The sequence below is a fragment of the Aptenodytes forsteri genome, unplaced genomic scaffold, assembly GCF_000699145.1.
Source record: "Aptenodytes forsteri isolate BGI_AS27 unplaced genomic scaffold, ASM69914v1 Scaffold15, whole genome shotgun sequence".
Taxonomy (NCBI): Eukaryota; Metazoa; Chordata; class Aves; order Sphenisciformes; family Spheniscidae; genus Aptenodytes; species Aptenodytes forsteri.
In genome coordinates this window covers 8621687-8637484 of record NW_008795129.1, presented here as the reverse complement: position 1 = coordinate 8637484, position 15798 = coordinate 8621687, and the positions used below count along the sequence as shown (strand labels likewise).

Below are 15798 nucleotides of genomic sequence, written 5' to 3'. Positions count from 1 at the left end.
CATGAGGATAGCAGAAAGGAAGAGTTAATATGGAACAAGAAGGAGATCTTCCATGGTTCTGGGGACCATATTTTATTTAACTAAGGAGTAGCAGTATGCAAAAATCTCAGGCAGGAAGGACAGCAGAACTTAAACTACAGACAATGGTCAAGTAAGAAAAATGTCACACAGAAAAAAGGGCCTGTTTTTACCTTGACAGAACAGCAGACAGTTAAGGATTGGATTGTTAGAACTACCTACTGCTTTCATATGCATCAAACTACTTGTGCCTAACTTGTAATTATTTATGGGTCTGATTTTCACCTGGCAAATATTTGGCGCTTTCTGGTACTCAGGTTTCTCTATGGGCTTCTCTACATTACATAGTAGTGGAGACATTCCTAACTTAGTCCTGGAACTGGTATCAATATGTTGCTCAGCCTGATTAGCTGTGCTAAGGAGAATTACATATTAGCTTGCATGCAACACCAGGCTAACACATCTCTACTTCTTCCAGGATGTGAAGAAGTATCTACAAATGGTAGATCAACACACCCAGAGCTGGTCCAGAGGTTGCTTAATTGGACAGGATAACAAAATAAGCTTTGAGTTAGCCACTTAGTACTGGATGCCCTTGAAACAACTTGTAAATCTTGTCTTACTTTTAAATACTGCTCACAGAGTGAATTATACAGTATTCAAGAAATATTGGGGGGACATGAATACATATCCGTGGGGTGGAGAGGAGAAGAAAAACATTTAAATGAAACTTACTGGTGGCTCATCTCCAGTTCCCAGAACAAACATGCTGACTTTCATATAGCCTTTAGCGCCTGAATTTGTATCTTCAGGATCACTCAGCAAAAGCCATTTTCTCATGACTGCGTGGCCTAAAATAAAACAAACACCACCACCCGCCCCCAGTAATATCCATTACAAAATGGCAGAAATCATAAAATCAAAGTCAACTGTTCCAAAAGCATGCTTTATCCTAAAACTAATTATTTTAAAAGTTTACTCTGTCCTAGACAGGTCTCAATAGTGCCATTCAAAACAAGAAATCTAGTGGTATTAAAATGTTGTGGCATACTAGTTCAGGGACATAATTATCAAATATTTTTGCATTATTTTTTCACAATTTAGGTCTTTGATACCAAAACTAATATACAAATTTTAGGTGCTTGTACTTCATCTTGAAATCACTGAAAGGAGTTATATATTGTTGGATTTTTTTAAGTTAATACATAAAGCAGCAATCTCAAATAACTTTCCATTAACTTTCTTATTTTACTTCAGAAATTTAATGAAATTTTTCAACTTCAAGTTTCAAGCTCTGAAGTAACTGTTACTTACCAGGCTCATCATAAACATAGCCGATGTCAATCTGAAATAAAGATCAAAGGCATTACCTCTGAAGAAATACCAAAACAGAAAAATGCTAGGGCAACTCCCCTCAAGTTTTTCATGAATACTACTACATTGTTCTCTTGTCACAAACAAAAGAAAGTTTACATAGCATATTCTTGGGAGGAGAAAGAGAAAATGCCTTACATTGAAAAATGAGGGATTTTGAATGGATACAGCAGCCAAGAAGAAAATGTAAGAAAAGATGTATTAGAACTAACAGCTGTAGTTACTTTCTTCTTTCCTCCGATCCCCAGCTTTTTCATTTATCAGAGACAGAAGATGGGGCTAGCTTACTGCTTCTTTAATTCCCTATGTTCCCCCATTATTTTATGTTGACATGCTTTTCAGAACTCTTTTGTTTCTATTTCCTGCTCAACGTCTCATCCTTCAGTTCCAGAAATGAAGCTTGTTTTTTTAATGAATAATTTCCTTTTCCTTTTATGAAGATGATGGGCAATTTTTCCCCCCACTGCGTCAAATCTGGACAAGATTGCACATATACCACGACTGTATTCATTGTATCAGATTTCAAACATGTTCAGGAAGGTAAGTATGTTGGCTCATGGCAATTTGGGCTAGTATTCCTTGCAGGTAAAGTCTGAAAGGGTGATTTTTCTAGAGAGAATTACCCTTGGGGTTTTCTCCTGGAATGTGTGCCTGCAGGAACAGAAAGTAGCTGAATGACATGCCGTCACCTGCTTAGTGAATGATCAATCCTCCACAGAGCAATATACCATTGTCTGAATCACTAGAAATTACATAGATAATAAGCAGTGAGAAGCAAAAGCAACCAGCTTTGTGGCAGAAACTGCTTCATTTAAAAAAGAGCACTCTTCCACACTTGCACGTTTTTGTGAAAAGTTGGTCTAGAGACCTACTGAATTTATGCAGTACAAAATAAGCAAACAGAAAATACAGCCAATGCTGATATTGGAAGTGTTACAATAGGGGATCCCAGCAGCCATTACAATTGTCACGTGAATTCTTTGTCTGTATTGCTTTAGGAATACCTTCAACAGGCAGATATCCACCTCCCAATATTGACCATAACAAATACAAATAAAGACAATCTTACTAATACCATCAGAACCACAGAAATTACTTTAACTAAGAGACTTTTCCACCATCTCTTTTACTTAACAAACTTCTGACCAAAGGAACACCTTTCCACATCACTTGAGAATGTGTATCTTTATGCCGCCATACATATCGTTATTCTGCCTATTAGCAACCTAATAAAATTACCTCTTCAAACCCTACCTCATACCAAATAATCACCCTGATACCTGAAACCAGGACAGAGGAAAAAAATTACCTTTTGGTGAATATTTTTTTCTCCTGAATGCAAGTTAGAGAACTTGGCATACAAAACAAATTTTCTTTAACAATAATCTTCTACTCAAATAAGAAAACTGTTTACCAGTGCTTTGAGCAAATGGTCTCTAGCATGAGAAGCAAGACATCATCAGGTAATTCTTTGGCCCCATGCTAAAGTAGTATAAATTTAAACATTTAAAACAAGTACTTAAAAAGTTTCTCTCATTTTATTTAATTTAGTCCAGATATGGAAGTTGTTTCATACCCACCTTAAATTCTCCCATTAGACAGTCTGCTCGTAAAGAATAAGAATCGTACACCTAAAAAGACAGACAAGTATGAAACAGGAATGTTCCCAAACATAGTGAAATGGCCAGACAATGCTATATGCATCCATCAGCCTTTTGAACATGCACCATTTTTTCTTACCCGAATGCTAACTGCTTCATCAAGCAACTCTAAAGGAATCATGTGGACATTGTAGAAAAATATCTGTTAAGGTAAAAACAAACAAAAAACCTGTCTCAAAATGACAAACACCTAATTCTCTGAACAGAAAATGCAAAAACATTATTTTAAGAGGCTTGTGAAGCATGCCTGCTACAGTACTTTTACCCTGCCTCCTTGCTGGACACATTATATGGTAATTTAGCACAGAATAAAAAAAATATATTTAGTAAATAAACTTGGTACAAAATAGACAAAAGACAGTCACAACTTCCATTTGAATGAATGCAGTAGGCATATCTGTGCTGCAAACTTCCAGCACTTCACATTTTCCTCAGGGGAACAACTTCGGGAATTATAAAGGTTGTTCATTTTCCAGGACATTCAATCCTAGTCTAGCCACCTCTGTTGTAGCTGTTAAAAAGGTCTTGTTTAGGGCTAGTGGTGATAGTGATTGTAATGATTTGCATCTTTGAAATTCAAGGCCACAGGAATAAATCTGATAGTTTGACAGCATGAAGATAAACATACTATTTACTAGCTTATTTGTTTTATTAATAGTATATGCCTCACTAAGTTTGGTCTTTGAGCCAGCTATACTCCAGTCAGTACTTTATCCAACAAAAGGGAAGGGTACATAAATATGGTCCCTCCTGTTCCATTTTTAGCCTAGTCTGGATACTGAGCCTGCCTAGGAGTTGATTCAATACAAGGTGCAACTGGCTTTCTCTCTTCCCTGTTTTTTACCACTGCTTCATAAATCTTGACTGCTACCTCCAGCTTAGTTCAAGCCTCAAAGTTTTATAACGTCCTTGGTTTTGCCCGCATGTTTTAAACATGCTTGCCACCCAGTTCCAAAATCTTCTGAATTTTCCACACGCATCCAGATAACGAGAGCTATCCCTCAGCATTCTCCCTATTAAGCTTAAGCTTTGCAATATTAGTCTTGCAGACGTGGGATCATTCTTGTGTCCCTTATACAGCTTTGAATTCTCTCCTGTATTTCAATGTGTTTGATGTACAGATCCCTGTCTGGACAAAGAAATCTAGTTGTGCTTTTACAAATCACAGGTAGCAAGGCAATGACATTTCCTGATTCAGTGTGGCAGTCTTATTGACCCAAAGCATTGCACTGAAAGCTCATCTGCACACACCATAGAGGTCTACAATGATTTCTAATTAATTTTTCTGTGATTTTATAACCTGCACACAACTATTCGAAGTCATTATTATGTCACATGGCCAACTGTATCAAAGAAGATGTTCCATATGTCTCAGCTGAAGTTTGACTTCCTTCTAGATAGCTTTATCTGCTAAGACTGCCAGCAATAGAGATGTGTTTAGTGATGTGAATACATAAAGAAAGGGACTGGGAACTGCAAAATGCATATTAGCCATAATTACCGTTAAATATTAGCAAATTCTTATTCATAATAAATCATAATGATCATAATGAAAGCTGTAAGAACTATTTCCTACATTTGATAGCATCAACATTTCAGCTAAGTTGTTCCTACACCACTCACTTCATCAAAATACGGGTTGTTTCCTCTTTTGATTCTTGTTCGGTGTGTCTGACCACAAACATGAACTTTGACTACTGGTTTTATGTTATTTCCAGGCAACTGACGACCTTCAATGACTCTAACACGAATCTGGTGGGGGGGAGGGGGGAAAAAAATTCAAATATTTGTATTAATTCATTCCCTATATTATCTATCATCCCGGTGACAACAATTTCTTACTATACCACCAAAGAAGTTAGCCAACATCTGAAGTAGCTGGCAGATATGGACTAGACAGACTTTTCAAACTTAATTATGATAGCAAGCATAATTTTACAAGATGTTAGGGATAATTATTTCAGTAAAATTTTTTTTACTTGCTTTTACTACTTATTTTTAAAGCTGCTATTGTAGTTTGAAATCTATACAACTATACAATAAATAAGGTGCATCTAGATTTCAGTCAGAACTGTACAAAATTGGACACCTCGTAACAGGCAAATTTGAAGAATACTTTTGAAATACAGGCTTTCAAATGAAGAGGCTAATTGTCTCTACAGTGCCTTAGATTTGCACAATCTGACATTAAATTATGCTCAGGCTATGTGAAAGGAGCAATGTCATGCCAGGCAGAAAAAGGGAACATGCAACATTTAATAAATCTATTACCTGGAAATCTTGTGGTTTGTTAGAAAGGATTCTCTGTGTTTTCCTTCCTTTGGTGATGCGTTTAGCTAGCTGGGCTTCCTTCGTGCCACTTGGAACTGTTGGTGTGATACCACCAACTGGACGATCCAAGCCATCCTCATAATCTCCATCATCTTCTCCATCTCATACAGTAAAAAAACAGTGCAATTAATAAACAAATAGTACAGCTTGATGTTAAAGTTACAGGAGTAAGAGTCTGGTAGCCAAGAGTTCCACTAAAATTGTATTATTATCTTATTTCAACAATTTTTTTTGCTAACCACATGCTTCCAACTCCTTTTGAAAGCTAATCATTTTAGCCTGCTTAAGAACAAATTTATTTCCTAACCAAACTAACTGTAGATCTGTTCCTCTTCAGGATGCAGAGTATCTAATACAATTCCCATACACTTTTTTGAACCAACCAATTGAAGTTTTAGCAAAGTACAGTTCAGCTATAATCGTCACCAGATTAGTTCACAATACACCAGAAGTGATTAATTTTGTTCCAGTTGAAGCTGTCTCCCAGGACCAAGACTAGGCTAGAGCATAGCATTGTTTTTTACTTCAGAATCTTGAAAACATGGAGACATTTAGGGTCTGCCATGCAAAATAAAACTCTGAATCCTCCTCCATAACATTTAACTGTGGAATAAGTTAAAGTTTCTTAGTAAGCCTCTTTGACAGTTCTGAAATCACAATACCTCTGTGGAAGACTGTTCTACAACCACATGACGCTACAATACTGGATCATACAGTGAGATTCCAGTATTGCAAAACAGGATCCGTAAATATCTAGACCACAAAAGTGTGTCATTCCCCTTGTGTTTCCAGCTTCTTTTCTTAACTGAAGGACAGTGACTATGGTAAAATCTACAGGAAGAACAAGCTGTGTCTCTGATGGTTAGCATTAACAGAAAGTTTGTTAACCGTATGAATTAGTTTGCCAACACAGGGTGATGATCGCTTTGCACAATGAAGTCCTCAGTGATCCTTGTAAGAGACATATAAAAACCCAGAGACTGAATCATTCTGAATCATCCTTAATTTCTTTAAAATCACTATCTGGCAGTCTTGACATGCTTGCTTCTGATTACATTTTTTTCTGATGAACAATGCTGTTGAACCACTTTCTTGCCTTATCTTAAATATCTTCATGATCTTTTAACAACAATGTTCTGAGAAAAGATTGAAATACCTTCTTGTGTATTGGTCCCTCCTGGATCATTTGGATTTGCAGGTCCAGCTGGTGGCTCATATCCTACTACCAAATCAATTGTTGCCTACAGAGAAATACACTTTTTTTTAATGTAGCACACAGTATTCACAACAATTGATTTAAAGCAGGAAGTTATTCTAACACTGTACATGAACGGTTAACTACTCATAGTCACAGCACAGTTTATAATAAAATTTCAGCTATTATTAAATTAATAAACTGTTATTAAACTATATATACATACAAACAATAAAGATTACACAATTTGCAGCTAATGGAATAGGCTCTAAAATAATATCTAACAAATGGAATCACTGTGTTTATATTTAGAGAGATCTGTCACAATACAAGTATATAAGATGTTCTACAACTGTTAATTTATTTAGTTCCACAATATTCATGGCAGACTAGGTGACATGCTAAGTTTGCAGATAGGAAAACAAAGGCAGTGAGAAATAACACTGTCTGATCAACAACGTAACAAGTCTGAGCGATAAGTAAAATTTTCTATCTGGCTCTTCTAATTGCTTGTTCATACTTCCATCCTGGAAGAAAAACACTATGTCATTTTCCATTCTAATTATAAAATTGTCTTTTAACGTAACAAGTCTGAGCGATAATTTCTATCTTCTATCTGGCTCTTCTAATTGCTTGTTCATACTTCCATCCTGGAAGAAATGTCATTTTCCATTTTCCATTCTAATTATAAAATTGTCTTTTTTTGTGCTTGACTGCGGTTTTGGATTATTAAACAAACCGTTATTATTCCTAGTTGCCACAGTAACATGAGGAGTCAGCAAAAAAAGCCCAACCCTGTGACCAACTAACCATGATATTAAACTACAGCTGATGAGATACTGAAATTACCCTTAAAGCCTCTTATTAAGTGTACTAGAATGCAATATGAAGTGCTTTAACAGCTAGACTGCACACACACAGTAAGGTCCCAGTTCTAGAAACTACTTAATTAATAACTAAGTTAATAACCAGTTAATAACTCTGTTAAATTTAAACACATGCTAAACCAAGTTAAGCAAGTTCTTGTGTAACTCTCTGAACTGAGCTGGCAGTGAACATGTACATGCTTATGTGCTCTCTAGAATCAGTGCTATGACACAGGTAGATACTAGAAAGAATACAGAAAAAAAGTGCATATGGGAACTCCATCTGGTACTTAGGAAAATGCTTTTTCAACATGGGGCTGATTTCCATGCATACTCTGTGGCCCATAATATTTATCACACATATATACAAATACATAATACATACACAGAAGACAATTTATCTAACTTAAAGGATATTAAACAAACTCAGAGAGTACAGACATAATTATATCTTGTTAAAAATTTCCTCTGTCTGGAGCTTTTGCTACAAAATTCCAAGCATTTAGTTTATAAAGCAAAAATAACTTGAAAATATTTTTGTTTCACTATCAGCCCTGTTGCTGGAGCATTTTGATCAAGAATACAGTAAAATAAGGAAATGTAAGCCACTCACTCCAGTTTCTTGTCCCCTTTCATTTAGCAGAGGTATGAGTTTGAAGGGAAAAGATCTGCTTTGGTTACCTACAAGATCCTTAAGTGCTACGGATGCACTGCCAATTAATCTGAAATGAAGTAAAAATCATTATTAGAACGCAAGTATACATCAAACAGAAGTTCCCTTTTGTCTTTTGCTATTGTCTGTTAGTCGACCAAATAAATCCAGCCATGTCTTGAAAACCCAAGACACAACAAAAGATCACTGCAAATGTTATCTAATGATTGTGTACTGCTAATTCGTATTTTCTGCTTCGCTGCACTTAAATGTGCTGGTGTTCTTTACGGAAGACAGCTTTAACCTAAAAGAGGTTAAAAGCCTAAATTTAAATAAGTTTTATGTGTATTTTTGAAAATAATCTTCTGTATAAATTTCAACAGCCACGTCACTTGTTTCAATACTGAATTCTCACTGGTAAACTAAAGGATGTAATACTTTACTTCCCTATATAGCTTTGCAAACTCTCAGGTGAGAAGTAATGTATAAAAGCTAGATATGACAGCTGTTGTACTACACAGAAAGAGACACAAAAAGACATACACACATCTCTAATGAAAACAATGAAACAGAACAAATGCAATCAATGTGCTTACTAGAGGCTTCACAAAATTAATCTTCTTGCCCATACTCTACATTTTGGGATAGGTTCATCTCCTTGCCTCTAAATTCTCAGAATGATTCGATGTGGCTCTAGAGAGGCCTACCAAAGGAAGTTGCCCAGGAGATCTGACATTATGTGGTAGACTCTCCTGAGCTACTTCTGCCTACTTTGGGACTGCATCTGTCACCCCCATCCTCTTCAAAAAAGTGAAAACTGCATGCACTTTTAACCTGAGAAACTTCTTTTAGGCAGAGTTTCTAACAGTGTGGCATTGGTCTCATGATATCTGGCACTGCATTTCATTCCCATAGTATGTAGTAACTGTTTACTCCTATACTGAAGTGGATTATTGGAATAACTGGGACTTTTGCCAATGAAAAAAAACCCAAGATAATTTCACCCTGTAAATACTACAAAGAACGTTTCACAAACAAAATACCAGCCTTTGCTGCCAAAGCAGAAAAAAGACCTGTTCGTGGAGAATTTAACTGAAGTCCCTTTGAATAGATTACAGTGCTTTTTCGTGGAGAAGCTAAGGATGCAAGGGCATTTTTTAACATGGAGCAAGAGCATTATTATAGGTACTCTCAGGTGCTATGTCATGAGAACATAATTTACTTTTTGCAAAGTACATTAGGATAGGTAAGTATAAAACATAAATTTCCTGCAAATATACGTTCCAGGTATTACACATTGCAACTTTTGTTTAGCTGTGCACAAAAAATAACTACACTTTCTGTTTGAATGACCTGTTAGAATTACTTTGGTGCTGTCACCTCCTCAGTCAACTGCTTTCCCAGTTCATCTCACTCCTCCAAACCCAGTTGCCTTTTTGACAGTTTTGACTCACTACTCAAACCTTTCACTTCTGCCCCCCAAATTGCCAGAGCACAGTAATATTCCAGCTATGCCTCACATATTCATCACACACAGTGGATGGGCTAGATGTGAAAAGCAGTTTAAGATCAGGCCATGCTGCAGAGGAAATGCATGAAGCTGTTCTAAACTTTCAGATGACCATAACTGAAACTCTGATGCCATTTCTAACACCTGCCTCTCCTCCCTCTACTGATCAGACTCCTCAATTCAGTATTGTAGTCTTTATCCAGTGTACTTTAAAAAACTATGGAAATACACCTAGTTATTTCAGTGAGCATTAGATTAACCCTAGGTACATTTTCACTTTTTACAAATTGTTGCACTAAGCTGGACGTTAGCTGAAACACTGACTCCACGCATTTCTCAACTTTAGGAAGCTTAAGAAGCAATTTCTCCTGTTATGCAATCAAAATTGCATTCAACCCACAAGACAGACCTAGATTTGGAACATCAGATATACATGCAGTGGTCTTATTGATCCCTCCAACTGTAGTATTATTTGACATTGCTTATGATTTAATGTAGCAAATCTTGTCACTAAACAGTAATGTCTACCTAGCTCAGGAAAAAACAGCAGATGGTCTCTCTCAAACAGAAAGAGGCTTTATTTTTTCCCCTGTGGCTTCAACATTCCAAAAATTGGTGTTATATAGAAGTCCAGTAAGTTTGACATTACACACCAAAGAGAACATCTTCCTCTATATTTGACCAAACTTTTCTATATAAAGAGCAGGTGTCATGCAGACAGACATGATACTATTCAACAGTCAAAGAAAAGCAGAAAAGGTTCATTCCATTAAGACTGCAAATCCCAAAGCAGTTAAGAGAGAAAAATACTGTGTAGCTTAATGCATTTTTCTCTTTACTACATAGCCTTCTAACATGTTAATAGGTTTGAAAGCAAGTATAATATAAGCAAATGGGAAACTATTCCTACAGTTGGAAGGAACAAACACTTGAATTTCATTTACGCAGCTGGCTACTGAAAGAAACCAACTTCTTGTCACCCTTCTTCCTTCAATGCAAAATTAATCAATAAAAACTTGCAATTCCAAATATTCTTATTTCCCCCAAATCCTTCAACCGTGACTATGCCTTCCCATTTGGGAATAACAGAGAAACATACCTAGTTTGAGGTACCATAGAAGGGAAAAAAACAACAAGACTACTCAAAAACAGCTAGTCCAAATCTGATTCTAAAGCAAAGAAAATCTTTTCCTGTGCAATTTTGTAGATTTGCTATTTTGATTTGATATAAGCTGGAGTGTCTTACATTAACTCCAAAAAGAACCTCAGTTCAGAAGTCACCCAGTCTCAAACCATCTGGATGACTGTTTCAGCAACCACACCCTCCTATCTGGTGACATTAACTCAAGAACAGCTGTTCAACAGTAGTGCTTTTGAAATTTTCCAGTGTAAATTTCCATTTCTACATCCTCATCTGTCCTGTGCAAATGATAACTGTGCACACATATAAATACATAGTAATTGTTTTTAAAATTCTTATCACCTTCAGAAGACTGAAGAGGGAGTCAGCTACATAGACTACTTGCTTGCTACTAGTTGCCTCTAAAGTCCTTTGTTTCCCCCTCCTCTAACAGGTTGGGCAACAATGGTGTCCAGTCTTTTTCCACTCTAGCCAGAGTGAGAAATCTAATATTTAGCCTATACACTACCTTAGCCTACTTCTAAGCTTTAGCCAAATTCTAAGCTTTAGGCAGTTAATCTTTTGCCTTCCCCAAAGTGGTCCTGTTCACTGGATTTGGGATGTTTCACCCCTCCCTTAGCAGAACCACAGAACTGATGAGGTTGGAAGGGACCACTCAAGATCATCTAAGTCCAACCCCTCTGCTCAAGCAGAGTCAGCTAGAACAGGTTGCCCAGGACCATGTCCAGTCTGGTTTTGATCATACAGCTACTCAACAGCTGAAGTAATATTTTCAAAAGTAACAAGGAATGCCTCAAGGTCATCACTAGGTCTCATCTTTGTCACTTGTATAGGTCTTGGAGAAAGTCTTTTTCCTGAGATGCTTCTCTCAGGTCTCTAACCTTTGGGCTAAGTCGGGTAAGACCAAGTCAGCTAAGTCAGATAGCAGCAGCTGTTGTTGTGACACCACATCCATTAACAGTTCATTGCTGTTTAATGCTTTGCTGCAAGGTCTGCTACTGTACTCGCTTCTGATATGTAACTAGACACCCACTTCTCTGCACGACTACTGTGAAGTTGCTGTGTTCCTCTGAACTCTGAAGACTTTTTACCTTCAGGCAGGATTGCATGCAATCTCCCTCTGAAGTCATGACTTTCAAGGTGACAGCAGAGCCAAAACGACTTTCTGTCACCTATTCATCCTCAAAGGACACTGCTCTTTGCTGGAGTTATTTCAGCTTTCTTCCTCTTGCTAGGCAGACAACATTTGCCTGTTTAATTCCAGATCACACTGGTTTCTTGACACCATCAAGTGGGATAGTTTCAGTTTTCAGAATAGCTCAATACATCCTCTGACCTTTTGTTCATCAGCTGTTTTGGCAGTAGACAGCAAATGAGTATTGCTTCTTAACTCTGCTTAAGTACCTTTTTGGCCATCCCTAAGACTTGCATATGTATAGTGCTCAGTCAGCCAGGTCTCAAACTTTTCTTCCAGCTTTGCAGAAGTAAAGCAAAAAACCTGTCCTGCCACAAGCAGTTTAAACATTCTGGTCTACCACTGGATAAGACACCGAAGATAAATGCAAAGTCCACATTTAGAAGCAGATTTTAAACCTCTTCAAATACACCTTATCAGTACTAGGCCTATGATACTTTCCCCCCAGTAATCAAAGGGAAATACTTAGTTTATCAGCATGAAAGCAATGAATTACTGATGACCAACTATTAAACACAGTGTTGCATTTGTGCCAAAGCTAATTAATCCGTTAGTGCTGTGGTTAGCACTTCCTGTTAGCTGCCCAAATAACCAAGAGAAGTGAAACTTCACACCCATGCCTGGATCAGGAAATGCTCACTCACAGTACCAACCATTTTATTACTCCTCCTCTGTTTGAAGGTAGCCATTCATACTAAATTCTTTAGCATATCATGTCCTCCAGCTGCTTACATGCTATTTCTACTGGAAGCCCAGTGATTTTAGTCCCCTGAGAGTCAAGCATTTAAATTCTTTTGACTTATTTTTAAGGGCCTATTTTGACAGAGGTTTCTATTGTTTATGCTCATCAGCAAACTTGATCCCACACTGCAGTTATAATTGCTACACTCAACCTTTCTTTCTCAGTGTATACGTTCCATTACAGATTCTATGCTACAAGATCCAACACCCACCTTCTGTTATTCATGCTGTGTTTTAAAAATTTTATTAGGAGCAAACCAACTATTTTTATCTTCTTTAGTTATTTGATAATACTTTTTGCAAGAACAAACTTTAAAAAAAGAAACAAAGCATGGATACTATTTTGTACAAGGCAGAAAACCCCAAAACTGAATCTTAACCAGGCTGGATCTTGCATACAATGTATGCAAGGAAAACCCGCAACTATGCACAGCCACACTGACGTGGAAAAGAATCCACACAAAAGGGCACAGCTGTAGGAGGATTCAAACAATCTAGAAATTATTTAACTATGGAACATACTTAAACATGATTAAATAATTTGCTGCACTGTTCATTTGTGGCTGCATTTTTCTGCTTGAGAAAAGGGTGTGCCCAATCTGTTTTTCCTCTGTGTCGCTAGGTTACTAACTACGCAAAGAACATGAGGAAACACATAATCCCAACTCATTTTCAAATAGAATGAAAATCACTTCATTCAGACACGACTGTAACTTCCCGTTAACATTTTTTTTCTTAACTTCACAGGGACAACTGAAGTTACTGGGGGGTTTTGGTTTGTTTTTTAACTGCATAAATATTTGTGTTCTGAGAGTTTGAAATCTTTCTACTAACAGTATTAGACATAATAGAAAACAGATGTGTTCTCTTTCCAAACATCTTTACGCTGGAAAATCTAGCTAAGCATGGATCATATGAGTCCTCTCTAGTTTGTTCCTATGATGGTCTGTCTGCATACATGTCAGTGTGGTTTGCTTTATTTATCTTTTCCAATGACTGTGCCTTTTTACCATGAAGAGCACTCATTTAATCTATCTGCAAAAGTTTAGTGATCCTGTAAATGAAGCAGTAAATTCTATCTCCAGGAAAAAAGAAACGGAAAAATATTCAAATGTTCTTTCAGGCTTGATTTACAGAAACACGCCAAAGCAACAAGTTCAATGTTTTGGCACAGTGTAAAAACAGAGTAACATCCACTGTGCTCCTCCTCCTGCATCAGTATAAGAATGAGCTGAATGAACAGCTTTATACATTTCTAGGCACTGTAACAAATCATGGGTTATACTGCAATCTTCTGCTGTGTTGTTTTAGAGGCGAGTACGGGTTCTGTAGTCACCTCGTAGGTGCAGCAACAGACCAGGTGCCCAGAACTAGTCAGGAGTAACACTGCATGGAATTAGCAGAGTGTGTATTGGCTAGGAGCTTTGTGAGTGAGCAGCCAGAGAGAGGGAGTTGGGTTGAGAAACACATTGTTCTGCTTCTAGCCTACACTGCAGCAAAGAATGGTGGCAGAACGTTTGAGCAAAAGTTGCCTCTACCTTGAATATAACAATAGCAATCCCCACTGCTTATTTTCCTCCAGAAGAAAGAAAATAAAGCCAAAGACATCATGTAGTTTCTTCTCAGTGCTTTCTCAGGTGACACAGTCCCCTAGATGTACCCTTTACACTCAAAAGCTAAATCCCAATTCAATCTAGACTTTAAAGTAAAATATATAAAAACATGAACCTCTAAAGGAAAGATTATTGATTTAGACTCAAATCCCACTTAGCTTAAACACCAGATATACCTCCCAAGTTAATGGGTCTACTCATGAATAATGTCAAACGCACATGGCAAACACTGCGTTTCTGAAATAATGGGCCTTTACCTCTGAAAGACTTCAGTTAACCACATCAAATTGACATGTAAAAATTAATACAATATTGTCCAGCCCTCACTCCCCCACCCCCCCCTTTTTTTAAACTGTCATTATAATAGCTCTCAGTAGTAAGGACCTTAGGTAGGCATCATCTTTCCAATCCTGAACTAGCATGCAGACAAAGCAAGGGAGTGTCATTTGCACACTCGGTGCTTCCACCGAGCACCTTTTTGGAATGCTGCAGCACTGCAGGCATGTATCTAACCACAGACGACTTCTTAAGTATTAAAAGAGGATACTGTGAAAGAATGGCAAAACTATGATATGGTAGCCCTAAATCTCTCTCAAACTCAGTAGAATCATAGAATCATAGAATCACTGAGGTTGGAAAAGACCTCTAAGATCACCGAGTCCAACCGTCAACCCAACCCAACACCACCATGCCCACTAAACCATGTCCCTAAGCGCCTCATCTACACGTCTTTTAAATACCTCCAGGGATGGGGACAAATAAGTCAGTAAATAAGTCAGACAAATAAGGACAGTAAATAGAATCAGCAGCTCTATAGAAATACAGGTTATGCATACATGCAAGTAATACGTGGGAAAGTTATTCCACATTCCCTCTTTCATATGCTCCTTTGTCTAAATGTGAATGTTCATTAATACCAAAGCTGTTCTGCTGTTACAGTGCTTTGTGTCTTTAAAAGAAATCCAAGATGACATTTCCTATTATCTTGTTACAGTCAGGAAGCCTGCTCATGTGTTTCCCACTTCTCACCCTCTTATCCTGTTTCCCTGCCAATAGCCCTTCCAAACACATCACACACTGTAAATATGTGGCAGTTATTGAGGATTTATTTTCAAAGAGCATTACTTTGAAGGTGTTGCTCTGTCTTTGGTATGGACTATGTATATTTTTGCACAGCTCCATACATGGAAGTCACTTTCTCAAAGAATCTTACTGGTTTACTTTTTAAATTGTACACAGAATAAGTGGTGGACAACTTCCAGTGTATAAACCCAAGCAAAACAAACAGGCATTTGCACAAGCTGCGAGTTAAGCACTACAAATATGAGTCCATACTTACAAATATGATTAGGAAAAAAAACCCCACATGCCTGCTTAACTTTGAACCCACGTACAGAGTGAGACATTTTAGGGGCTTCAGATAAGCACCTTCCTTTATTTTATAGAATCATAGGATCATAGAATAGTTTGGGCTGGAAGGGACCTCTAAAGGTCATCTAGT

General features: G+C 37.4%; 1 protein-coding gene across 1 annotated transcript in view; it reads right to left on the bottom strand.

Moving 5' to 3' along the window:
* MYOF (myoferlin) overlaps nucleotides 1-15798 on the bottom strand; it is a 71927-nt gene that overhangs the window by 44878 nt on the left and 11251 nt on the right. Inside the window, 8 exon segments of the mRNA XM_019471657.1 lie at nucleotides 754-869; nucleotides 1333-1363; nucleotides 2973-3023; nucleotides 3133-3195; nucleotides 4677-4805; nucleotides 5325-5485; nucleotides 6541-6625; nucleotides 8059-8167. Of these exon segments, the coding sequence (XP_019327202.1) occupies nucleotides 754-869; nucleotides 1333-1363; nucleotides 2973-3023; nucleotides 3133-3195; nucleotides 4677-4805; nucleotides 5325-5485; nucleotides 6541-6625; nucleotides 8059-8167 (745 nt within the window).